We start from the raw sequence: 27,150 nt of genomic DNA on the forward strand, positions 1-27,150 counted from the left end.
TTGGAATAGAGATTATACAGCTGGCTAAAGGGATAGCCCTCTCCCAAAAGCAGTACATCTTTGACATACTAGATGACATGAAAATGTTGGATGCCAAATCCATCTCTACTCCTCTACCTGTTGGCTTAAAGCTTTCCATTACTGATGGTGAAATTCTTGCAGATCCAACACAGTATAGGAGACTGATTGGAAGGCTCTTGTACCTCAACTTTTCTAGACCTAACTTGGCATTTGCTACTCAACAACTAAGTCAGTTTATGGAAAGATCTTCCATTTCTCATTGGAAGGCAGCAACTCATACTTACAGTATCTAAAAGGTACTATGAATCTATGCATTCTATTCAGCTCAAATTCATTTCTACTCTTAAAGGCTTATTGTGATGCCGATTGGGGAACCTGTCCGGATACTAGAAAGTCAATCACTAGGTATTGCATCTTTCTTGGCTCAAATCTCATTTCTTGGAAATCGAAGAAACAAACAACCATTACTATGTCTTCGACAGAGGCTGAATGTAGAAGTATGAGCACGACTACTTGTGAACTTCTTTGGATCTCATACCTTTTGAAAGGACTTCAAGTGTATGAATCTCAAGTCATTCCCTTGTATTGTGATAACCAGTCAGCTTTCTACATAGCAAAGAATCCGATTTTCCATGAACGAACTAAGCACTTGGAAATTGCATGCCACCTTGTTCGACATCACTTTCTATAAGGCTTCCTCTCTCTGTCTCATATTCGGAGTAAGCTGCAAATTGCAAACATTTTCACGAAGGCACTGTGTGCTCCCATGTTCAAGAACCTTCGCTCTAAGCTGTGCATGTACACGCTTAGCTCGAGGGAGGGTGCCAAGAATCAGACTAAAAAATCATCACTGATCAGAGTCTGTGTGACGAGGAAGAAGAGAAAGAAGTTGAAGATGGATAATACTTTCTCAGTGTATATTTAGTGTATATTTTGTACTTGTTAAGGCCTATTTCTTTGCTTGCCATCTTGTAGAATAAGCCCATGCCCATGGTTTCTTTCCTCTAGCTAAGCCTAGATTCTCTCTTCTTCTTAGTCAGTTCATTAGACTTGAATGTATATATTAGAACGCTGCTGCTAAGAGAGAGAGAATACCCAGAAAATTCCAAATCGTCTTCTTCATTCTTCTCACATATGCTTGGAAGATTGTTTAACCGTCATGCATGAGAAAAGTTGTTTGCCTTCTTCCTTTGAGAAGTTAGCATTGTTCCTATGTGCCTTTTCTTGATACCAACAGTCCCAATGAGAATGGTTGGCATTTCGGCATCTTCTACATTTGAAACGGCAGTCCTTCGTGTCATGGTTTGTCTTTTTGCAAATTTTGCAACAAGTTTCAGAATTTGTAACTTGGATATTTGCACTTCTTTCTCCGGGTTTATGGTTCAGACCTCTTTCTCTTCCTCGTTTCTTAAAAATGCCTCATCTTCCTCTTTGATGCCACTTTGAATTTCTACTACCCGACACATTCACCTTTGATTCAAAAGCTTGCTCCAGTGGCTGCTATGATGATTAGCTTATTCTTTCTTCGTGAACTTGCAGTGAACTTGACAACTCATTAAATGTGAATGTTGACAAGTCCTTTGATTCCTCAATAGCCGCCACGACGTAGTCATATTTGGATGGTAGACTACACAAAACCTTTTGCACTACTTTCCTCTTATCGATTGTGTCACCGAGGCTTCTAACTTGGTTTATGATCTCTGCAACTCGAGTGAGACAGGCCTCCATACCTTCACTTTCTTTCTTTGTAAGATTATCGAAATCTCTCCAAAAAGATTACAACTTGATTGAGGTGACTTTATTATTCTCTTGTAAACTTCTTTCAAGATTTCTCAAGCTTGCTTTGCCCTTTTCACTTAATGGGTTCTTGGGTAGATGGTTTTATTCGGACCTTACTGGATGAATCTAAGCTGATATGTATCCCTCTTTACATTCTTCTTGTACTATGTTTGTTGAGCATCAGTCCACCTTTGGGTTGTTTTCAGGTATTCTTCCTCCACAACACCCCATAAACATTAAAAATAGTGTCTCCATTTGATTGCTCCAATAATCAAAATGTTCGGCTTCAAATATAAAAACTTGATTGGGAGTGAAAGCGAACATGGTGGATATATGTGTTAAGGACATATTCCGTGCTCTGATACCAAAATTTGTCAGTGATTCTGAAGATAAATTTAAATTAATGAAGAAATGATGATGCTTGTGTTATTACTCTGGAAGAAACTGATCTTCATCTCACTTATTTATTCAATTACAATATATGATAATTCACATAATCAATAATGAATGAATAACTGATAATACGTTCCAATGTAAATTAATTCATCAATTAATTATTTATTATTTGTGCAGTCTTTTAATTTCTTAAAATGCCTCTTCAAACCTCTTATCTGAAAATTGCAAATTATTAATTAACTCTGAAGCGGGTCGAATATTAACAGCATCTTCAAGAGATAAACAAATTGTTAATCCATGAAGAAGATCAAGACTCTTGCTGGATGATCAACGCAACAGTTCGAGCCCAATCCTTCAATTGTTTCTTCATGTCGGCAGCAGAAGCAGTTGCTGATCGAGGTATTCTCAAATTCCGCAATGGAGATTCGCGGGTTTTTGTGAACCAAGCTTCGGATAAGTATGGCCGAATTATTTGTTCTTCGACGTCGGAATTGTGAGTATTGTCGGTTAATTCGGAGATCTCTTGAGAGCTTTTCTCTTCAAGCTTATATGCGTCGATCCTCTGCAGTCCAGGGAGTAATTTCATCAAACGTTTGGTGAATTTTTCTCTGGGGAATATGAACCCTAAATCCATGAATCCTTTTACTTCTTCAAGTTCGAGGTCTGTTAAGCTCTTGCAGCTCCTGGTTCTCAGGAATTTTCGTTTGTAGTAGCTGGAGTGTTGCAGTTTTTTTGATTGATTTTTAGCTAATGGTGAAGATGATTGGCATCTAGTTCTGCCGGCGACTGCGTATGGATGTGGTAGTCTCTCTTCAGATCTGCTAGTTTCTTTTTCTTCTTCTTCTTCATTATCAGTCTCTTGGCTGCTGCTTTCATCCTTAATTATATCGTTATAATCACAAGCAGAAACATATTTCAGCAAAATCTGATGCAACAGACGCAGGCAGGGTAGGGTAAAATTGAACTAAAATAGATCTCAACCCTAATCATGCGAGTTTAACATATTTTTTGCTCGATTGAATTCTATTCATCAAATAGTTTGTTGAATCAGCTTGACTTAAATCTTCCGAAGCTTAGGTACTTAAATAGGTAATTACAACACACATTATATTCCAATTGAGAAGGAACTACATGTTCATGGTTGTGGATTCATTCTGAATTCAACAAAACATCCTGATATATACAAGAGAGTTAAATCCATAATTGTTTGTGTGTAGTCTACTTACAGAAATTGCTGGAGAATTTTCTTGCTGGGAAGTTACTGACATCTGGGAGGTGTTTCTTGATGAATCATCTGCAGTTTCAGAAGTCTCAGATTGGAGAAACAAAGAATTTTGTGAGAAAAGGATAATCTGTTGAAACCAGAGGCTATCCATGGCCCCTACCAGGCACATCTCACTAAAGGTATCTGCAGCCATGTGATAGATTGTGGTTTTGGTGATAGGCTTTTGGTATATAAATCTAACACTGAACCTCTGTTCTATCTAATCTGACAATGTGGCTGTGTTTGTAATGAAATAGGAAATGAATTCTTGAAATAAAACATGGAGGGCCCTCAAGAAAGTATGCAGATGTGGTCACAAGTTTTGGAGCCATGTTCCCCACATATTTCACATGCCTCATGACTGTGTATGGAAAGATTATCGCCACTGGTTCAATTGGTGTCCACACACTCACTGTATTGGGAATTTGTTCTTGTGTCAAAATCTGTGATAAAAGACAGCCATCTGGAAAGATAAGTTAATGATATGCTCTAATGTTTCCTTTTTGTTTGTTCTGGTGGTTATGGCTATCAATTTTGTGTTTGTTGTTGGTCACGAGCATTATTAACAGCTGACATTCTGCCCTTTTTTAACTGCAGAAAATATCTCTGTTCGAATGCAAAGATAGATGGACCTCGTCATCCCATTTTCAGCCGCGATTATGAGGTAAGAATTCGCACGTTTTCTTGATGCATAATAGTTTGAATTCGACATGTGGGCTGGTTGATGGATGGATATATTCCGGATTGAGCAGTGCAAGTAAAGTTCAGACAGGACAAATAGGTAAGTATATGAGAATACTGAGAATCTAATTTCCATTTCATATGGCGAATGCTCGCTCTTTCTTGAAAGCTTTATTACAGCAAGTGAAGGCCAAATAATGGTCTGAGTTAATAGTCATCTTTAACTGTTGGCTAAAGTTTAATTTTCAAACTTTACTTCAAATATTACTTTGTTGTGATATTAGTATAGGATTACTTAATAGAAATATTAATTATTTCTATGGGTAACAACTATTCCCTTCGTCAGCCTCTAAGGGTCACATTTATTTTTGTATTATTGTACTTGACATTAAAAATATATTATAAGAATCTACATTCTGATATAATAGTTAATATTCACAAAAAGTAAATTAGACACTTAGAATGGGACGCAAGTAGTATTTTATATATATTGTATATATATATATAATATTCTCTGGCCAATAACAATTGATATATTTTTTATTTTTAGTAAAATTTACTAATTTAAAACATCCTTTGCGAATCAATTTAATTAACAATTTGACATATAATATCATTAATCATACAAGACTCACTCAAAACCTCATTATTTCTATTTATATCCTAAAAAAATAAATAGTTTTATCTACTATTAAAATTTCACATCTTTTATTAAATTAATTTGTGTTAATTATAAATAAATAAAGTGTTTTTCTATTTACTTGTATTATAAAATATTTTATTTTTTATAAAATAATATTTATAGTGTATATATTTTTTATTGCGATATAACTTTTAAAATATTTAAATATATATTTTAATTTTTTTTAATATATATATGAAATTTATTTTAAAATTATTAATATTATTAATTATATAATATATAATAAAATAATATCATAATTCACTATTATTAATTAATTAAATACTAATACCTTCTCGCTTAGTTGGTGCAGTTATGTTGGAACTCTACTGTGTTGGAACGAATAAAGTATAATATATACTATAAGTTATGTGTGTGTGCATGTGTGATCGTATATGTTATTATTATTTATATATGTATATGTATGTATGGTATCTTTCTATATAGCAATTAATGTAATTAGATGGAGAAGAAGATAGTGACAGCGACGTGGCATAATATCTTTTAGACATCTGTTTGGTAAAAATGGTGTTCACAGTATTGTTGAAGAATCATGGTTCATATGCGTGTTTATAACACTCCCTTTGGACGCCATTATATAAATAAAGTGTCTCGATAAAATATTACTAAAAAAAAAAAAAAGTTATGGAAAAAAATCATAATAAAGGAAAAAGAGTACAATATTTTTGTATTGATTCGATCATCTTGATATGAGCATTATTTGAGACCGTTTAACCAGCGCATCCAAATTTTTCTTACCAATTTTTCAAATGTTGATGCCTTTGTTAATATATCCGTCAAATTATTATCTGATCGAATTTGTTGTATATCGATATTACTATTTTGTTGAAGATCATGAGTGAAAATTTTTTTTTGTAAACTATATTTCATTTTATCTTTTTTGATGTAAACTATTTTCAATTGGATTATACAAGTTGTATTATCTTCATACAATATAGTTAGAGAAATTTTATCATGAAGTGTTAACCCACAATTTTTCAAAATATGTTGAGTCATTGATTTTAACCAAACACATTCTCGAATAGCTTCATGTATTGCAAATATTTTAGCATGATTTGAAAATTTGGCTGTTAAAATTTGTTTAATCGATCTCCAAGAGATCATAGTTTCGTCACAAATGAATATGTAGTCAATTTGAGACTTGACTTTATTAGAATCAGATAAATATCTTAAAAACAAAGAAAAAGATTTCATGGGGGTAGCGCTGGATTCAGATCAATCCGACGCAAAAACTAATCAATTCATGTCAAGAATATTTTGAGTAAATCTGAAATCAGCTTGCTCGCGAGACAAAATTAGAAAATAAAAAAATACTCCCTCCGTCCCACATACCGTGTTGCTACACTGTAGACACGGTATTTTAAGAGGAATGTACTTAGTGGATAATTAAAAATGTATTAGTGAAAATAATTATCCTATAATATAAATAACTATAAATTAAGATTAAGATAACTAATTAGTTTAATTAAAATTAAAAAAAAAATTAATTAAAAAGTTTAAAATGAGATTAAAGTGTGTAATCATTTTCCAAAAAAGGAAAGTGACATGGAATGTGGGATGGACAGAAACGGCAACGTGAACATGGTATGTGGGACGGAGTGAGTAAAAAAAAAATTGTATTATTAAACTAAATAAAAATGTGAGAAAAGAATGTAGAAAATGAAGTGTTTATTTATTTATTTTTTTTATTTTTTGATTGGAACGAAAATGAAGTGTTTTGAGTGTATGAAATGATGTGTTGTGTGTTATGGTGCATAAAATGAGGGATGAGATGGGGTATTTATAGCGGAAGAGAGAGCTTCAGTTTGGCAATTATAATTAAAAAATTGCAAAAAATATCATTTACGTATATTTATTTATCATTTTTATTTTTTTTATTTATCTCGCTGGCAAAATATATTATATACATTTGTTAGGCATTAAAAATTAAATGTCTAAATTAAATTAAATATCATATATATTAGAATAAAATAAAATTCCGATATAATAAATATGTGATTTAATTATACACATATGTTAATTTTTGTACAATAAATATCAATCATTAATGCAAAAATTTGCTTAAAATGGAAGATATTGTACAAATATTACGTACATAAATAAAGTTATAATAAATTTGGCTGCAAAATAAATTAATTTTGTCAATATAATAAATTAATATCTTCAAAAAAAAAAGAAATAATATAAAGATCTTGACAAGATAGGAAGGCACGCAATCAAATCCTTCAAAAATGGAAAACAAGCAATCAGGACGTGTCACGTGGCATCATTCGAAAAAGAAGCCAAAGCCACCCCTCCCTTATAAATAGGAGTCTTGGCCAATTCATTACACACCGAAGTTCATTTAAAGACTCGCGCAAGTGTAAGTCTCTTTAGACTCTCTGCAATGTTCTTCATTGTTCTTCTTGTCATTCAAAATGTTCTTCGTCGAAAAGTCACCGATTTGGATAAATGATCCAATATTGGTTGACAAATCGATAGAGTTAACGTTTTTCGTCGTATGCCCAAGCCGGAGGAAAGATCAAAGCTCCCAAAGCCATCGAGGAATCCATCAAAGCCAAGGAAGAGCCTCCAAAGTCCCTCATAAAGCTTCAAAATGTCCGTCGCGTTCGTCATCAAAAGCATCAACTCGATCCTCTTGATCCAAAAGTCAAAGGGACACGCTGCCAAAAGCGTTATGAATGACCAAATCTACCTCCTCAAAGATCAAATTCCCTCGGATCATCCAAAGGATACATCAATCCAAATTCGATGATCAAAGTCGCCAACATGGATACCAAATCCCTCCAAAAGCCGACAAAGCCAAACCGAAGACCAAATTCCTTCGGATCAAAAGAAGCCATCCAAATCCAAGTTGGAAAATGAATCGAGCCGGAAAGAGAATCAAAAGATCCAAATAGAGAATACGACTCGCATGTATTTAAATTAAATGTAATTTGTACGATTTTGTGTTTATAAAAATATAACATAATTTTTTTGTCTACAGATTTGGCACGCCCAGTGGGATCACTCTACCTTTCATCTCTCTTCCCGTCGAATTCTCAACAATCAATGGGTTCCTACAAGATCAAGACTTCTAACACTGTGTCGAAAGCTGCTGCTCTAGCCGCTGCCGCCAGAGGAGTCGCTGCTACTACATCAAGAACCTCAAGTGCTTCAACGAATGCTGGAGTGATGACACGAAGCATAGCTAAAAGAGCACTGTCATTTTCCGATGACGCACATTCGAAAATCACAGAGCAAAACCCACTCTATGAGGAGGACGAAAGCTTCAAGAGTACCTCCGCACCGGTCACCCCTTAAGAAACTGCAACTCATTCGACTGCATCAAGTTATGCCCCGGTGATGACCACGAACACTTCAAACAAAGAATACCAACTCGCTACACTAGCCAAAGTCGTTGAAAGGATGTCTCAACACATGCAGCAACAAGACAATGTCATCGCAAAGCTGCTTGCAAAACTAGACAAGCCAGAACCAACCAACCAAAATGCTTCTGAGGCCCAAGATGAAGCGAAATATCCACGGATCAACGCTACGGTAAAGAAAAAATGGCGGGACCAATGCCGTTTCAAGCATCATCCGACTCATTTATCCATCTATCCCAACTTCACGAGTATATCAAATGAGCTCTCAAAAGGGAGTTTGAAGGAAGTTCAAGGCCAACAAATATTTATGCCAAGCCTTACACTTCAAGGATCGACACCCTCAAGATGCCGTTGGGATATCAACTGTCGAAGTTCCAACAATTCGATGGCAAAGGCAACCTAAAGTAGCATGTGGCACACTTCATGGAAACATGCAACAACACTAGGACGTACGGCGATCTCCTGGTGAAGCAGTTCATACGGTCATTAAAAGGCAACGTCTTCGACTGGTACATCGACCTGAAGGCTGGTTCCATCGACAGATGGGAGCAGTTAGAGTACGAGTTCTTGAACCAGTTCTACATCACAAAAAGAACCGTCAGTATGACAGAGCTCATCAAAACTCGTCAATGGAAAGATGAACCAGCAATCGACTATATCAATCGTTGGAGGAGTCTGAGCTTGAACTGAAAAGACCGGTTGTCCGAGGCCTCCGGTATAAAGATGTGCGTCCAAGGAATGCACTAGGGATTGAAATACAACCTGCAAGGGATCCGACCCCGCACTTTCGAAGAACTTTCTACCCGCACTCACGACATAGAGTTAAGTATGGCTTTAAGCGGGATGCACGGACCACCAGTTTAAGAATTTTCAAAAGCAAAAAGATACGAAATATATGGTGCCGCAAAGAAGGGGAACAATGCCCCTATCAAGTCTTCCGGCAAATAAGCCTTGGCCATAAAAGCGACTACCAAAGCGCTAGTGAAGATCCAAAGTAAAGAAAAGGAAGTTGCAAGGAAAAGACAGTCAACTTAGACAGACAGACCTCCAAGGCCAACCCTTAATGAGTTGCAATCCAAAACTTATCATTTCTTGGATTCTGACGTCTCGGGCATCTTTGACGATTTACTTAGAGAAAACCTCATCGAACTTCCGAATTCAAAAAGACCAGAGGAAGTTGGAAAGGTTGATGACCCAAGATACTGCAAATATCATTGTGTCGTAGGACATCCCATCCATAATTGTTTCATCTTTAAAGACAAAGTCATGAAATTGGTTCGTGAATGAAAGATCACCCTTAAAGACGATTCTGTTGTTGTTTATGTCACTTCAATCACGTTCGGGTCTCTCGAAGTTGACATAAAAGGTGAAGAATCATATTGCCTCACTACCGAGAAAGATGACAAGACGATCAGAGACGAATCAAGTGAATAATGTGCCATGATAACCTTCACTAATGAAGATTTGATGTTAGGATCTTAACCCCATAATCGGCCATTACTGGTCGTGTGTTATATCCATGAGCAAAAGATTAGCCAGATATTCTTAGACGGAGGAGCCACTGTCAACGTCCTTCATCTATACACATTGCAACAATTGGGAATACTAGTAGATCAATTGTTCAAGAGTCGTATGACAATACATGGATACAATCAAGATGGACAAAGAGCACTTGGCACCATAAGATTGAGACTGCTAATCGATGAAATGGAAACTAACCCTTTGTTCTACGTCATAGATGCAAAGACATCTTTCAACGTCCTTTTGGGAAGACCATGGATACATTAGAATGGTGTAGTTCCATCAACGTGGCACCAATGCTTCAAATACACTCAAAATGGAGCAAAAAAAAAGTTCTCGGCGACACAAAGCCATATACAAAAGCCGAGTCACACTTTGCTGATGCCAAATATTCTCTACAGAAGCAAAAGAATCAAAAGTACACGAAGATGTCAAAGCACCACAACCAAACTTGGGGACAAAGTCAAAAGCACCTGCAGCAGATTCTTCGGACTCATTAATTGAACCTCTGAAAGATTTGACTCTTCTGATAACCCCACTCAATCCGATCTCTCCATCACAGATAAGGAATGAGAAAAGAGAAAGAATGGAAGCTACACGGTTGCAAAAGGATACAAGCTTTGGCCCAAAACCCTACAAAATTCTCACAAAAGCTAGATATAACCCAAATGAAGAGTCACGGTTAGGAAAGTTACCACCACAGACAACTCAAGGTTTGAGGGCTGGTCTTGGATACATGCCATAAGCTCCAGTGCGCATCGCTATCAAAAGGGCTCATATCACTGAAAGCGAGAGCTCGTCTTCCATTTCACCTCAAAAGGGCAAAAATACAAGAGTATCGGTCTTCAAGAGGCTAAGACCTTCTGTCTTCACGAGGTTAGGACTAAAGATCAATAAAGAGAATAACAAGACGAACTCTACAGCAACAAAATATGTGGAGATAGATGGAGAAATCAAAAGCCGTTTTCCATCCTGCATGACGCGTCAAACAAAAATGACGATACATTGCGTAAAGTTTTAAAGACTAAATGTCAAACCATTGTCTTCACCAAGCCCAAAGAAGATAATAAAGAAAGTGTTGCATCATCTTGCTACATCACTGAAGGGGGTGAAGAGACAATGATTGAAGAAGATGCAGAAAATGCACCCGTCGCGCTTGAAGAATGGGTCAAAGCTGTAGTTGATGAGTTAGAAAAAATCGACTTGGGAATTGAAGATCACCCAAGACCCGTCTATGTCAGCAAAGAGCTGGGTGAGGATGATATGAATGCCTACACCCGACTTCTCAATCAGTTCCAAGATGTCTTTGCTTGGTTATATAAAGAAATGCTCGGCTTAGACCCAAAAGTTGCAGTCCACCATTTAGGTGTGAGGAAGGGAGCTCGCTCTGTGAAGCAAGCACAACGAAGATTTCGTCCTAAACCCATCCCTCAAATTGAAAATAAAGTCAACAAACTCATTGAAGTAGAATTCATCCGTGAAGTCAAATACCCCCAATGGATTTCCAACATCGTACCTGTAAAGAAGAAGAATGGACAAATCAGAGTTTGTGTGGATTTTCGGGACTTAAATGAAGCATGCCCAAAAGATGAATTTCCTTTACCCATAACTGAATTGATGATTGATGCGACAACAGGACATGAAACGTTTTCTTTCATGGATGGATCGTCTGGATATAACCAAATTCAAATGACACCTGAAGACGAAGAATTAACCGTCTTTGGTACACCAAAAGGTATCTACTGTTACAAAGTTATGCCTTTTAGATTGAAAAATGAGGGGGCAACCTATCAAAGTTCAATGCAAAATACCTTTGATGACATGCTACACAAAAATGTAAAGTGCTATGTCGATGACTTGGTTGTCAAATCCAAGAGAAAATAGGATAACCTGCGAGACTTAAGAAAGGTTTTTGAAAGGTTGAGGCGCTACCAACTAAAAATGAATCCTCTCAAGTGCTCTTTTGGAGTCACCTCTGGCAAATTTCTCAGATTCATTGTCCATAATCGTGGAATTGAGATTGAACAGGCAAAGATAGAACGCCATCACGAAAATGCCTAAACCTCGCAACATCCACAAACTAAAAAGCTTACAAGGGAAATTGGCATACATAAGAAGATTCATCTCTAACCTCACCGGACGATGTCAACCTTTCAGCCGAATTATGAAGAAATAAGTGACTTTCCATTGTGATGAAGCATGCAAGAAGGCATTCCAAAGTATCAAAGACTACTTCACGAAGCCACCAGTGCTGACAGCGCCAATTCTCAGACATCCGTTGACACTTTACATTGCTACACAAGAACGTTCAGTCGGAGCCTTGTTAGCACAGGAAGCCAATAAAGGGAAAGAAAATACCCTCTACTACCTCAGTAGAATGATGACACCAAATGAACTAAATTATTCACCGGTGAAAAAGATATGCTTGGCGCTCATCTTTGCCATAAAAAAGTTGAAGCATTACTTCCAAGCGCACACCATCTGGCTGGTGTCCAATGCAAAAATCCCTTAAAATATGTCATGTCAAAGCCTGTGTTTTCTAATCAACTCGCAAGGTGGTTTTTGCAGCTGCAATAATTTGAAATCATTTATGTACCACAGAAAGCTGTAAAAGGACAAATATTGGTTGACTTCCTTGTTGATCATCCCATCCCCGCGAGTGGGAGTTGTCTAACGACTTTCCTGATAAAGACGCATTTTTTCTCGAAATCAACCCACCGTGGAAAATGTATTTTGAAGGCTCATTACACAAAAATGGAGTTGAAGCAGGAGTAATATTCCTCACATCACAAAGAGAAGTCCTTCCATATTCTTTTGCCTTAAAAGAGAAGTGTTCAAATAATGTGGTTGAGTATCAAGCGCTCATCCTCGGCCTAAAAATGGCAGTCGACATCAAGTAACGCCAACTTCAAGTATATGGAGACTCAAAGCTGGTCATAAATCAAATCACCAGAGAGTTTGAAGTAAAGAAGTCAGAATTGTTGCCTTACTTAAAGTATGCTAAGGCACTCATCGGGTGGCTCGGGGATGTCTCTATTGAATATATTCCGAGGAAAGAGAATGGACAAGCTGACGCTCTGGCCAAATTAGCATAAACTCTATCCATCCCAGATCAACAGGTGTACATTCCGATACACAAAGTTTGGGTGGACTCTTGCAACTGTGAAGAAGAAGAATGTATTGAGAAATAAGTAAACCACCTCATCGAGGTGTTTGAAATTGAAGAAGATTGGTGACAACCGATGTTGGATTACTTAAAATATGATAAACTCCCCAACGACCCACGCAGACAAACAAACATTTGAAGAAGAGTTGCACGCTATATCTACTTCAGCGGCATACTCTATCGTAGGTCGTTCGAAAACATGTTCCTTCAATGCCTTGGCAATCATCAAGCCAAACAAGCTATGGAGGAAACTTATGCCGGAATTTATGAAGCTTATCAAGTTGCCCCAAAGCTACACTTTCAAATAAAAAGGATGGGGTATTGTTGCCCAACCATGGTTAAAGACTGCATAGAGTTTGCACAGAGATGTCAACCGTGTCAATTTCATGCTAACTTTATCAATCAACCACCGGAACCATTGCACCTAACTATTGTTTCATGTCCATCGATACCTGGGGCATGAACGTCGTAGGACCACTCACAAAGTCGTCCGTTGGACATCACTATATCTTGGTCGTAACAGACTATTTCTCCAAATGGGCAGAAGCAGTTCCTTTGAAAGAAGTCAAAAAGGAGACGGTAGTTGACTTCATACAAGTCAACATCATTTACCGTTATGGGGTTCCTCGATGTATCATAACCGATAATGGAAGATCTTTCGCCAATACTTATATCAACAAACTTTGCGAAAAATTTGGCTTCCAAAAAAGAAGTCCTCGATGTATTATGCACCGAAAAATGGACTCGCGGAAGCTTTTAATAAAACACTTTGTAACTTGCTTAAAAATGTCGTCTCCAAATCAAAAAGAGATTGCCATGATCACATCAGTGAAGTTTTGTGGGCCTATTGCACTATATTCAGAACTCCAACCCAAGCGACACCATACTCACTTGTATATGGGGTTGAAGCCATCCTCTCATTGGAAAGACATATTCCTTCACTAAGGATTGCTTCAGGAAGAATTGACGACTGAGACTCGAGGAGCTATAGGCTCTCGATGAGAAAAGACTACAAGCTCAACAAACACTAGAGTGTTATCAAACACGTTTGTCTCGAACTTACAATCAAAGGGTCAAATCGCGTCCTTTCAAATCGGGGACTTGGTTTCTTGCTGTGAGAAGACCTATTGTGATCAACTTTCGTTTGGAAAATAAGTTTTTATTCAAGTGGGATGGACCCTATGTCGTCACTGAGATCTACACAAATGGTGCATACAAGTTGACATCTCAAGACGGACTACGGATAGGGCCAATCAATGGGAGGTTTCTCAAAAGATATTATGTGAGACCTTCAAATCAAATCAAGACTCCTTAGCATGAGAATAAACTGCAAAATAATAATAAAAGCAAATTCAAGTTGCTTTGTACTACGTTATGACTTGATCTCTTTACCGGGTACGTAGGCAGCTTGAAATATACCTTCAAGTTCATTCAAATAAAAAAATAATAATAAATTATTTGGGTAAAAAAAATGCCTGAGAAAAAAAATTTACTTGTAAAAAAAAAGAGAGAGAGAATTTAAATTTATTGATTGGCAATTAAAATGAATAGTACAAATCAATATTAAACGTTAAGATTATACAACTTTTCTTTGCTAATATCCAACAACTCTTCTAAACTTTTTAAGTATTCTTCGTCTTGCACAGGGACATTCTCTACGGAGGCGAGTTCATCCTTGACTTCAGCAATTTGAGTGATGATATTCTCATTAACTCCCTGGCGTCGCTTAATGAGGGAAATATTCTCTCTTTTTTGCTCTTGTAAAGGGCGAAGTCTCACGTCAATACTCTCCATACACTTATCTAACTTTTTGATAGTTTCGCACTCCTCAATATGCCTCGTCTCAAGGTGCGAAGATCAATCTTTGATCTCTGAAATCTGCAGGTTGCGGGCCGCCAAGGATATGGCATCAATCGAGTCAGAACATGCCTCGTGAAAAGATGCAGCGTCATCAAAAAGAGCCTTGACTCGGTCTTTAATATGAGAAATGTCAGAGTACTTAAAGCTTTTCATTGATTGGAGCACTACGTCAACCTCGTCTTTAATCGAGGAAAGCGAACGAGCTGGTGTCCTCAAAAGCTTGCTCCGAAGATCCGACCATACTTTTCCTATATATTCGCGCTGGATCGCCTTCACAAAATCCGCGCCACAGAATTCTGAAACCGCGGGCACAACGGACTGAACGACTATGGGCTTGGTTGGAGCATCCTTTACTTGCTCATTACAAACACCTCTGTTTTCTCCAATCACCTCGACAATGGAATCTCGGCTCGCCATCTTTTCAACCATACACGGGATTATTTGCTTAAACTAAAAAGGGATAAAAAAAATGTGTCAAAAAAAAAAGGAAGAAAAGAAAGAAGTTACCTCTCTCGCGAAGTCGCTTGAAGAATGGTGTCAGCTCAAATGAGCACTTGACGGGTTGATGATATTAAGATCTCGACGAGCTCGCTTTCAATGGACATCATGCTCACTACTGCTTCGCTCGGAGACAAAAGGCCCGCCCGCTTTAAAGAACCGACATTGGGAGTACTTGAATTTTCATTGTTCTTCTCAGAAACACCCGGAATAAGTAGCGGCATCTTTCAAGCTTTATCAGATGGTTTGGTCTGATCGGCGGTCTTTTGTACCGGTGGAATATACTCATCCAAGAAGGACCCACAAACTTGAGTCCACCACTTCTTGTAGACGTCGGAAGAAAATCCCCTCGGAATCACAAGAATGCGTGCAAGTACAACTTCGGTTGAAGATTTCAAGTGAGTGCTTTGGTGCCAATGTTGATAGCATTTCTCAAAAGTGCAGCAACAGACGTCTTTCAAAAGAACTCCAGGAATCTCTTGGAAAAAACCGAATTGACGGTAAAAATAGTGGGGACTATACGGCTCCAAGAAGCATCGAAATCCATCCCGCAAAGTCAGAAAACAAGAGCGAATGGAGATGAATTATTCTTGCTCGTAGTCTTCACGTTTCCCATCATCAACGAACCGTACGTCGAAGTCTTTCGTGATCATGGTGCAAGCCCAACAAAAGTAGTCACCGCAAGAGATGTTTCGGCATGCAACATCTGCTATATACGCATGAGCACTAACAGCCCCAGAGTGCTTTACCATCCACGAACCGCGGATGCCCTTCCATACGCTGTAGTGGGTATGAAAATACTCAGCGATACATCCGGTCAAAAAGTGAAGAGGAAGTGTCTTCCGAACTTTCTAAGGACAAGATGAATCCATGATCAGGTTCAGCCCTCTATAAATACTGGTCAAGACTGGAATGGCCAAGCTTACTGAAAATCCCGATGCTAGGACACTTGCCATCTTGACAGTTGAAGGACGTATCAAACCAACATCGTCAACCGGAAACACAAAGATGTAAAGCCAACAAGCAAGGAATGCTGCGAGAAAAGTCTCCTCAAGGTGCTCCCCTCCAAGTTTGAGTTTGGCAAAAGATGACTCTTGCGCCTTTGACTATGGCTCGTGGGCACCAATCTCTCCGGAAGGATTGTAAGTCGCATCAGGCCGAGAAAAACGAGTAGACTCCTTGCCGCGACGGATTTGAGGATGCTTGTATTTGACGGTCTTCTTGCACCAAAAGAAAATCTAGTCGGTTGCGCTGACACCACGTCAACCTTTGTCACGGATGCGGAAAAGGTGGTAGGCCTGCAACAGTTATCGGAACAAACAGGGAACCAGCTTCCTATCTTCTTTACTTCCGTATAGCTCCTTTGCGTTTGGTCCCATCTCGTCGTAAAAAGAGCCAAGTATGGGGAGGCCCGCCAAGGACGCCAAGTCACGGAGAGAGATCGACACTTCACCGGTGGCAATCAAAAGGGTGTTGGTTCTAGGACACCACACCTCGCAAACAGCCTTGACGATCTCCGGATAATAGTTGTAGGAGAACAAAGAAGTATAGACCGCATCGTACATCCTCCACCCATTCCCAATAGCCAGCCACATAAGAAAAGTTGTCATCAAAATAAGGAAGACCATTCCAAGTGCACGCCCCCTCTATGATTCGGCGCCCCAAGGTTGGAAGTGGGAGAGTATCATTCGGCATGTGTTGATGGAGTGAGGATTGCAGGGTATGCTTTCCACCAGCAATATTCCGAGACCACGTCTTTGGAAAATTTGCAACCTCCAAGCGAGGGCGAGCAGCTCCGCATCCTACAAGTGATGGATGCACTAATAGACGAGTCGCCTTGTCCGATGGTTTACCTTCAAACTCACAAATCACTAACTCTACATTTCTAAAGGGGTACGAGACATCCTTGAAATAAGTCATTTTTCCTACAAAAAAAAAAAAAAACACAAACAAGGATTAAAAAATGAGAAAAAAAAAAAGAACACGAGAAAAAGAAGTCTACACTGGAATGAGAGAAATAAAGTTACGAGAATTTGAGAATGACAAAGTTCTCTCATTGTAGGAGTTTATATAGTGTCTAAAAATTGAGCCATATGGAAATACATGTGTAATGAAAGAAAAAGATAAAAAAATAAAGAAAAAAGAAAACAAAAAAAAAAGAAAAAATAATAATAAGGAAAGAATATATATATATACATATATGATATATGTGTATTAAAAAACAAGGAAAAAAAAAAGAAATAAGGAAAAAATATATATACATATACGATATATGTATATAAAAAATAAAAATAAAAACGGCAAAAAACTCCATTAAAAAAATTTGCAAAAAAAAAATGCAAAAAAATGGCAAAAACAAATAAATTGCAAAAGTGGAAAATGGAAAAAAAAATTGCAAAAAAATTGCTAAAAAAGAAAATGGCAAAAAAAACGAAAATGGCAAAAAACGCCATTAATTAAAAAAAATGGCAAAAAAAAAACGCCGTAAAAAAAGTTTCAGTAAAAGAAGAAGAGACTGACTTGATGTTTCGAGACTCGTTCACGTCTTAAAATGCTTTGCGTTAGCTTAAACAAATCTCGATGGGATATTTTGTAGGCATTAAAAGTTAAATGTCTAAATTAAATTAAATATCATATATATTAGAATAAAATAAAATTTTGATATAATAAATGTGTGATATTTAATTATACACATATGTTAATTTTTGTACAATAAATATTAACCATTTATGTCAAAATCTGCTTAATGGAAGATATCGTACAAATATTACATGCATGAATAGAGCCATAATAAATTTGACAGCAAAATAAATTAATCTTGTCAATAAATGAAGCATATAAATTAATATCTTCCGAAAAATGAAATAGTATAAAGGTCTTGACAAGATATAAAGACACGCAATCAAATCCTTCAAGAATGGAAAACAATATCCGATGAAAAAAAAAAGATTAAATCTTTATGTTGACCAATCAGGACGCGTCACGTGGCACCATCCGAAAAGGAAGCTAAGCCTATCCCTCCTTTATAAATAAGAGTCTTGGCCAATTCATTACACACCGAAGTTCATTTGAAGACTCGCGCAAAGGTAAGTTTCTCTAAACTCTCTGCAATGTTCTTCATTATTCTTCGTGTCCTTCGACGCGTTCTTCGTCGAAAAGTCATCGATTTGGACAAATGATCAAATATTGGTTGACGAATCGATAAAGTTAACGTTTTTCATCGTATGCCCGAGCCGGAGGAAGGATCAAAGCTCCCAAAGTCATCGATAAATCCATCAAAGCCAAGGAAGAGCCTCCAAAGTCCCTCCCAAAGCTTTAAGATGTTCATCGCGTTCGTCATCAAAAGCATCAACTTAGCCCTCTTCAATCCAAAAGTCAAAGGGACACGCCGCCAAAAGCGTTATGGAACACCAAATCTACCTCATCAAAGATCAAATTCCCTCGAATCATCCAAAGTCGACGATCAATGTCGCCAACACGGATACCAAAGCCCTCCAAAAGCCGGCAAACCCAAACCAAAGACCAAATTCCTTCGGATCAAAGAAGTCATCCAAATCCAAGTTGAAAAATGAATTGACTCGGGAAGATAATCAAATTATCCAAATAGAGAATAGAACTCGCATATATTTAAATTAAATGTAATTTGTACGATTTTGTATTTATAAAAATATAACATAATTTTTTTGTCTACAACATTTACAAAAATTGTCATTTTCGTCTGTTGGCCTCACGTGGCCGTGCGTGGGACAACCATTGTGTGACCATCAATCGCGGCCAAAGGACAGAACTGATGACTTTTGTAAACGTGTTAGATATATTTTGCCAACGAGATAAAAAAAAAAACTGATAATTAGTTATACATGGAGGATATTTTTTCAATTTTCTAATGGTTACAGCCACCCATAAGTAACTACATTTAAAATAACTACCAATAACTATCTCGAGCTTACTAATAACTATCTATCATTTACAAGGTTCTAAATAAATATACACAAAACAACCAAAATTTGACTAAGTATGGGTGCAGGAAGACGTCGAGTGTCACCGTCTACATCCGACATATATTCATGTGCAAGTCTCACATACATCCCTTTGCACCTGAAAAAGCGTGTCAGTTGACTCTTGTATGTTAGAAAAATAATTAATGACACGTATCCCTACAAGTTTAAATTTTTAGGTGAGACGATCATTTATATCATTATATGGATAAGAGCCTTACGTTACGTAAGATGTAAGATTTTTTTAAAAAAAAAAAAAATTGTTTGAATGTAATAAAATTTATAGTGTTTTTACACTGTTAAATTATTCAAAATGACATGTTATACTAGGTGAACCATGTACAGATGAATCTGGAGACGTCAGGATTTGAACCCTTGAACCCATAACCTTACGGTTACAAATTTACTCTCCATATCACCAGACCATAATTTACATAACCATTTTTTTGGATGAGTGGAGGAGAGAAGAGTGTGTTTCCATTGCAGTGTTTGAGCATTTCCAATGTCCGATACTATGCAAAGGGAAAATGACGCCAAGCTACCCATGCCATCAGTTTAGCCAATAAGGAAGTTGCACTAAGCAGCCTTTGGTAGTATATTTTCTTTTAAAATTTAAAACATAAAAAAGGGACACGGTTGTGCAAAAACTCAAACATTCATTGATATTTGTAATAGTTATAATTTAATAAAATACATGCAATATGTATGTTATTTTGTAGAAAATATTTTTCATAATACAAAAATTTTTTTTAAAAATAATATATATAAATATAATATAAATTTATATTCAAATCATACCATTATGAATTTTAAAAATTTAAATTTAATACATATTTATATTATTATAGTATTTATTATTTATCAAATCAATACATATCAAAACCCCTCAAATTCAAATCAAATCTACACATAAATTCAACCTTATCTTAAAATTTAAATCCAAATCCAAATTCAAATTCAAATTCAAACTCAATTTTTTCGGGAACCCTTCTAACACAAACACATCCTAAGTTTCAAATACTTCAGCTTATATGAATAGGGTCGGGTCGGGTCGTCAATGTAATTGGGCGGACAACTACGAGCCCACATAAATTAGCGGGCCCTCTGGCAGGCTAATTTAACTTCCACGTGGTATGGATTCATTGGTTAAATCCACGACCTTGAGGAACAGGTGGAAGTCATTTATAGGTTAGTGTAACGTGGGATGACACGCAAGCAGACAGGCGGTCTCTTGATCCTCCCTCCATGGAGAATTCTTTCTGGGGAACCCTCCACGAATGCTTATCAGGGAAGTGATCCAACACTTGGTTTGAATATCCACGCCGTTGTAATCCTTGAGCTCTCCAGCGTTCCCGAGTGCGTCTGTGACGTGCATCGATGATTGTTTGTTGTTTGTAGAAGTTGTTAACGAGTATTCACGGTTTTGAGATGGAGACGAGCATGAAACTGTTTGGCTTCGATTTTTTGGCTTGGAGAGGATTCATATATTCGGTGTTTATCCTCAATTTCGTTATTTTTTGTCAGCTTATCCTCCTTCAACCGCTCGTCGCTGATGTTGGTAGTATTGAATCTTCAATTTTATTTATTTGTGTTCCAATGGGTGACTGTGTTGGAGTGCTAATTGTCTTTGATCCGTTTTCATTGCTTGTCACTTGGTTTTAGTGCTTGAATTCTTTGAACAAGCTGAAAACTTCAATTTGAGCCCTAGCTAGGTTAAAATTAGTTTAGTCCATTTCTGAAAAGTTGAAGGGTATGCTAATTGTAGCTTACAAATAATCAGCTGAACTCTGAATGTAGGTCTTAAATTGTATTGACTAGAGGTCCTGGACATGATATTGAATGTATTTTTAGGAATAGTCAACTGCAGTGTGAATCAAGGCTTTTTTTTTTTGGCTATGAATTCGGAATATAAAAGAGAGCATGTTTTAGGTGTAATGTACTTTGTTCATAATATACACCGAATATTCTCTGTTGATTCTGGTTTATCTGTCAATATTTAGCCACCCTTGAGTGTTATCTTCTTGAATTCGTTCCCAATTTAATGATTAATGCAAGATATATTGCTTGGTAACAACATAGACAGCATTCACTTTGGCTGTAAGTAAAAGTAGTTTTGTTTTTTCATTCTTTGTTCAAAGTGCAGATGGAAAACCTGGTGATGCTGCCGCACTATTTGATAGAGTTTCACAAAGTATAAAGGTGAAGAAATATAGTGAGGCACTTGCTGAACTTAATACTGCTATAGAGGCTGATCCTGCACTTTCAGAAGCATATTTACGTCGAGCATCAATTCTTCGTCAATTGTGCAGGTTTCTCTCAACATATTTAGATTAATATATATATATATGGGGGTGGGGAATGCATATAGATCATTGATTCATTATGTGACTGAACATTAAATATGCATTATTACTATTTTGGAATCAAGTGATAGATATCAAACTCACAAGGACAACATATTGCTTGAGTGAGGTCACTGAGGTGTTTGTGATAAATCAGTGGAAGTAATAGAAAGCAACCATGTATTCCTTCTGCTTTAACTGTATTTATAATTTTGGTGTCAATAGAAGTAAGTAGGTACATGTAATGCTATGTTCAGATGGGTTCTTTTATCAAATTTCTACTTATTTACAAAAAAAATTCCCTTAAAAATATCAAATCAAACATATATTTCTCATTTTCTATATCATACTAAACATCAATTTTATATATAAAACATCACATCACCATCCATTTATATTACATCATACAATTATTCAAATTCCAAATCCAAAGTCCAAGCCCCCAAACAAACACACCCATAACACCTATTTTAGATTTTTCTATGGTACTTGTAGATTTAATGGTTTCAGGTGTGTTCTTTTACTAAAAACAAACCAACACATTTCCCTAAAAAATCAATATATTACACACATTTATTATTGTAGAGAAATATGAGGATAATAAAGTTATATTATACCAACAAGAAGAAAAGGGAAGAGTACATATATATAGCAAATAAGAACATCTATCATAACTAACTAAATCATAGATATGGATATGAATATGGATATAAATATAGATATGAATATGAATTTAATAAATCTAACACTCTCCTCAAGTTGAAGCGTACAAATCATACGATCCAAGCTTGTTGCAGATACATTGGGATCTAAGTCCTCTAAGAGCTTTCGTAAATAAGTCTAAAAGTTGATCATCTGGGGGTACATATTTAGCATCTATATATCCAGATAATACTTTCTCTTTGATGAAGTGATAATCTATTTCGATATACTTCGTTCGTTCATGAAATACTATATTTGATGCAATGTGTAGTGTTGCTTGGTTATCACACCATAACTTAATCTTCGTCACATCATAGAACTTGAGTTCACAAAGTAATTGTTTAATCCAGAGAAGCTCACATGTAGCTAAAGTCATAGCAAGATATTCAGCCTCAGCACTAGGGCGCGCAACCACATCTTGTTTCTTATTTTTCCAAGATATCAAATTGCCTCCAATAAACACGCAATAACCAAAGGTTGAAGGCCTATTGATTGGAGACCCCGCCCAAACAACATCTGAATATCCAACGATTTCAGAATGGCCATGATTTGTATAAAGTAATCCTTTTTCGGGAAACTCTCTAATATAATGCAAAATACGCATTAGTGTCTTTCAATGAAAGTCACATGGAGATTGCATTAATTGACTCAGTACACTTACGGCAAATGATATATATTTGGTCGGGTGATAGGGAGATAATTAGATGCTTGATACTAAAGGAATGCAACATAATCTACTCTACGTAAGGTAATACTGTTGTCAGATGAATTTCCAAGTGAATTAGTAGCAACAACATTGGTCGAGCGAGGGGGTTGTCCGTGTAATTTGAAGCAACGTTCTTGTGTATGGCCCATCTTGTGACAATAACTACATTGTGGACGACGTCCACTACGATCTTAACTTCCTCTCCCATCACGATTTTTATCAAGATTACCGGAGTTAGGATTTTGAGACACCAAGGCTGAACTATCAAGAGATGGGGTAGCCACAAGGGTGTCGCTGCTAGAGGAGAGTCATACTAGTTGAACAAGAACATCATCCAACATGGGTACAGTGGCACCTCCTAGTGTCTGGTCTCGAACATGATCAAGTTCAGGCTTAAGGTGAACAAGTGCTAATACAACAAAGAATTTGTCCCAAGCAACCTCTAGATTTGCAGAACCGGTAGAAATTAGGGAACGGAACTCCTGTCGAATAGCTTCCAATTTACTCGCATAAGTGGGAAGATCAAGCGTGTGATCTTTAAGTAAAACGAGACTAGAAACTACATCATAGTAGCGCTGAATATCATTGTTGTAAATGGAAGTAGCCTTATTCCAAACTTCATAGCATGTCTCAAATGACTGATGCGTGGGAAGTATGGTTGGATTTAAGGAATTCTACAGTAAGGCACATAATTGAGCCTTTGTCCTTTAAACCAAAGTTGTATAGATGCAGCCTATGACTTCTAATTAGATGCACCTCGTAATTTATCGGTAGTAATAAGTTGAAATTTTTGAATTTTAAATAGATCAGCCTTAGAAACAACACTGAAAAATCTCCATGAGAAAAAATCCGGTGGACAATTGGCGGCGCGTGGCGGCGGCGGTGGCGCGTGTGTCTCACGCGCAACGGCGGCTGCAGAAGGCGACGCATTTTGTGGAGAGGAACGCGCCATTGAGGCGCGTGTCTGAAAAACAAATCGTCGGAAAGAAGTCAAAAATGGCTGAAATCAAACCTAGGTCGTCCTCTGATGACGGCATGTGGGGGCGCGTGCGCGGCATACGGAAACTAAGCTCTGATTTTACCTAACCCTAGTTGGCTCGGATACCATGTAAAAAAATAAGAATAAAATAAAATTATACTATACCAAAAAAAAAAATGAAAAATGAAGAGTATATATATATAGCAAATTAGAAAATCTATCATAACTAACTAAATTATGGATATGGATATGGATATAGATATGGATGTGAATTTAATAAATATAACAATTATTTTTATATTACATGTACAATTTTCTATACTTCACATAAAAAAATATTTTTTCAAATTATTTGACAAAACAAACACACCCTAATTCCATATGAAAAGTATAATATTGAACACCGAGGAGAGTATTTCCTTCTATATTGAAACAGATCTATGAACTTTCAAAGTTAAATTCTCAAACTCTGTAATATCAAATATTCCAATTGCTCCTAATTGAAAATCTTAAAAAATCTGTGTTGGTATGTGTTCTCTTATACATGCACAAATGTCTCTTCTTTTGAGTCTTCATCTTAACTTACTACAGTGATGGAACAGTAAATTCAACTATATAGCAAATTTCATTTGGTCACATATTCTGTCCAAATATTTTTAAAATTTCTGTTAAATGGATTCAAATATATTTTGTTCGGTGAACTATATCAATTTGACTTTTCTATCAACTTGGTGATTTTGTTTAATATCCTAATGTGACCCTTTTCACATGAGTAACAAGTCTCGGCCCAAATGTTATATTGTCACTGTTGATTATATGTATTGGATATGGTTCGTAGGTTTGCACCATTGTTAATTACTGAATGATGGATCATAAAATTCAGGAAGTTTTTGGCTAATGTAGATATGAAGAATCTGAAGAAGGCTACAGAAAGTTTCTGGAGATGAAACCTCGAAATTCTGCTGCAGAGAAGGAGCTATCTCAGTTACATCAAGCCAAGGAGTCGTTAGATACAGCAAGCAATCTTTTTGATTCGGGAGACTTTACGAAAGCACTGGAACATATTGAAAAAGTTGTTCTTGTTTTTTCTCCAGCGTGCTCCAAGGTCTGTATCTAAATATTTTATTCTCTAATGATTAAAATAATGATTCTTCTGTTATAATTCTGATTAAAGTTCCTATCTTCTTACTCCACCTGATTGTCATTTGTCGCTGTGCTGTCCTGTTTTGTAGGCGAAACTCCTTAAAGTGAGATTACTAATTGCAACAAAAGACTATTCAAGTGCCATATCTGAGTCAGGATTCTTTCTCAAGGAAGATGAGGATAATTTAGATGCTTTGCTCTTACGAGGGCGTGCTTACTATTATTTAGGCGATCATGATGTTGCCATCAGGTGTGTTTGGAAATGCACACTTTTTTTATTTTTTCATTAAAGATCCACTGAGATAACAAGATTTAGGTAAGCTGATTGATGTTGATGGTGCTATCATTTTTGTTCTTGTTTCTTCCTCAGACATTACCAGAAGGGTCTTCGTCTAGACCCTGAGCATGGAGAATTGAAGAAAACATATTTTGGATTGAAAAATCTCCTCAAGAAGACTAAAAGTGTAAGTCTCGTCCACTTTTACTCCCTATGCTAATTCTTTGTTTCATGGATCTCATCTCAAAATTTGCTATACGTACGGTGCAGGCTGAAGACAATGCAAACAAGGGTAAGCTTCGGTTGGCTGTTGAGGAATACAAAGCAGCTCTTGCCATGGATCCAAACCATTTGGCCCACAATGTACACCTTCATCTTGGATTATGTAAGGTCCTTGTTAAACTCGGGAGGGGAAAGGATGCAGTAACAAGTTGCACGGATGTACTCGATATTGATGGTGATGTAGTTGACGCCCTGGTTCAGGTATGTCATTCTGTCATCTTAATGTCTTTCTGAAAAATTGACTCTCGAAAAATCATGCATCTGAACTTTGCCTTTTTATTTTTTGACTAATTTTTTAGAGGGGTGAAGCTAAGCTTATTATAGAAGATTGGGAAGGAGCTGTAGCAGATATAAAAGCAGCAGCCGAAAAGTTGCCTCAGGTTGGTTTGCCAAGATAGAATTACTTATTAATAACCAGTAGTTTTTCTGGCTAGAATTACAAATACACACATTCAACTGATTCTTACCGAGAGATTGTGCTGTAAGATTGCAGATGTGCAACGCTTACTCTGTTCTTATATTTCTTATCCGTATCATTAGCTTTTGAAAATGAAAATGCCGGAGCTATGAGTCACATTACACTCTTGAATTTACCCGACTTTAGGATTACCTTTACCTTGTCAAAGTTATTCTGATGATTGCACTTTGACAGGACATGAATATTCGAGAAGCTCTAACAAGAGCTGAGAAGGCATTGAAGATGAGCCAACGGAAGGACTGGTACAAGATTCTTGGAATTTCAAAAACTGCATCCATGTCGGAGATCAAGAAAGCTTACAAGAAGCTAGCCTTGCAGTGGCACCCTGACAAGAATGTCGACAATAGAGAAGAAGCAGAAGCCAAATTCCGAGAAATAGCCGCTGCATATGAGGTCTGATTGCTGCTCACTGCTCCCTCCTACGACATTGTGTCCATAAATTTATGGTAACCATCAAACCCAACATTGTGTCCTACATTTCATCATCTTTTCGTTGTCTGCAGGTTCTCGGCGATGAAGATAAGCGCACGAGATACGACAGGGGCGAAGACATCGAAGAGGGAATGGGAATGGGCGGGGGAGGGGGAGGGTTCAATCCCTTCGGCGCTGGTGGCCAACAATTCACATTCCACTTTGAAGGAGGTTTTCCGGGAGGAGGATTCGGAGGCTTTCATTTTTAAGTTGTTCGGAGTGTGTCCTGTTTTTGCTATGGGCTTTAAGTGAGTGAGGATAAAGCAGGTAGGCATTCATAGACTGTTTTTTCCAGCAACATTCATTCAGGTTTCTAACTGATCTTCAACAAGTTCTTCATCTTTAAATTTTCCACATTTTTAGAGTCGAAGAACACAATTTGGAGGTTGTTGATTTAAAGGGTAAAAAGGCAATCACTTGGTTTCATTTTTAGACGTTATGGTTCGCTCATGTACAAATAACTAAGTTTTTTTTTTTATAATTTGAATTTGAATTTTTATTTTTGTGGTCGATCA

General features: G+C 37.0%; 2 protein-coding genes across 3 annotated transcripts; one reads left to right on the forward strand and one right to left on the reverse strand.

Annotated features, from left to right (window-relative positions):
• Positions 1-2,334: 2,334 nt before the first annotated feature.
• Positions 2,335-3,700, reverse strand: LOC127266245 (uncharacterized). Its single transcript, XM_051296428.1, has 2 exons — positions 3,423-3,700; positions 2,335-3,073 (listed from the first exon to the last, which is right to left on the reverse strand). Exons 1-2 carry the CDS (start codon positions 3,612-3,614, stop codon positions 2,504-2,506), a joined length of 762 nt encoding a protein of 253 aa, XP_051152385.1. The 5' UTR covers positions 3,615-3,700; the 3' UTR covers positions 2,335-2,503.
• On the forward strand, positions 3,486-27,150 carry LOC127266244 (dnaJ protein P58IPK homolog). 2 transcript variants are annotated; one of them, XM_051296426.1, is made up of 10 exons: positions 3,486-3,600; positions 3,718-4,124; positions 21,394-21,564; positions 24,888-25,089; positions 25,217-25,377; positions 25,498-25,591; positions 25,675-25,887; positions 25,986-26,066; positions 26,339-26,557; positions 26,668-27,150. In XM_051296426.1, the coding sequence occupies exons 2-10, from the start codon at positions 4,087-4,089 to the stop codon at positions 26,842-26,844; spliced, it is 1,356 nt and encodes a 451-aa protein (XP_051152383.1). In that variant the 5' UTR covers positions 3,486-3,600; positions 3,718-4,086; the 3' UTR covers positions 26,845-27,150. The 2 variants fall into 2 exon arrangements, with proteins under 2 accessions (XP_051152383.1, XP_051152382.1); XM_051296425.1 differs by lacking the exons at positions 3,486-3,600; positions 3,718-4,124 and adding an exon at positions 20,459-20,813 and having other exon boundaries at positions 21,399-21,564.

This window comes from Andrographis paniculata, unplaced genomic scaffold (genome assembly GCF_009805555.1).
Source record: "Andrographis paniculata isolate CXL003 unplaced genomic scaffold, ASM980555v1 Contig75END, whole genome shotgun sequence".
NCBI classification, from domain to species: domain Eukaryota; kingdom Viridiplantae; phylum Streptophyta; class Magnoliopsida; order Lamiales; family Acanthaceae; genus Andrographis; species Andrographis paniculata.

Coding starts and splice junctions, on each gene's coding strand:
- LOC127266244 (XM_051296425.1), top strand. CDS start 20,684: ATGGAGACGAGCATGAAACTGTTTGGCTTCGATTTTTTGGCTTGGAGA. Junction 25,378..25,497: donor GATCATGATGTTGCCATCAG/GTGTGTTTGGAA, acceptor TTTCTTCCTCAG/ACATTACCAGAAGGGTCTTC. Junction 26,558..26,667: donor AAATAGCCGCTGCATATGAG/GTCTGATTGCTG, acceptor CGTTGTCTGCAG/GTTCTCGGCGATGAAGATAA.
- LOC127266245 (XM_051296428.1), bottom strand. CDS start 3,614: ATGGCTGCAGATACCTTTAGTGAGATGTGCCTGGTAGGGGCCATGGAT. Junction 3,074..3,422: donor AAAATTCTCCAGCAATTTCT/GTAAGTAGACTA, acceptor GATATAATTAAG/GATGAAAGCAGCAGCCAAGA.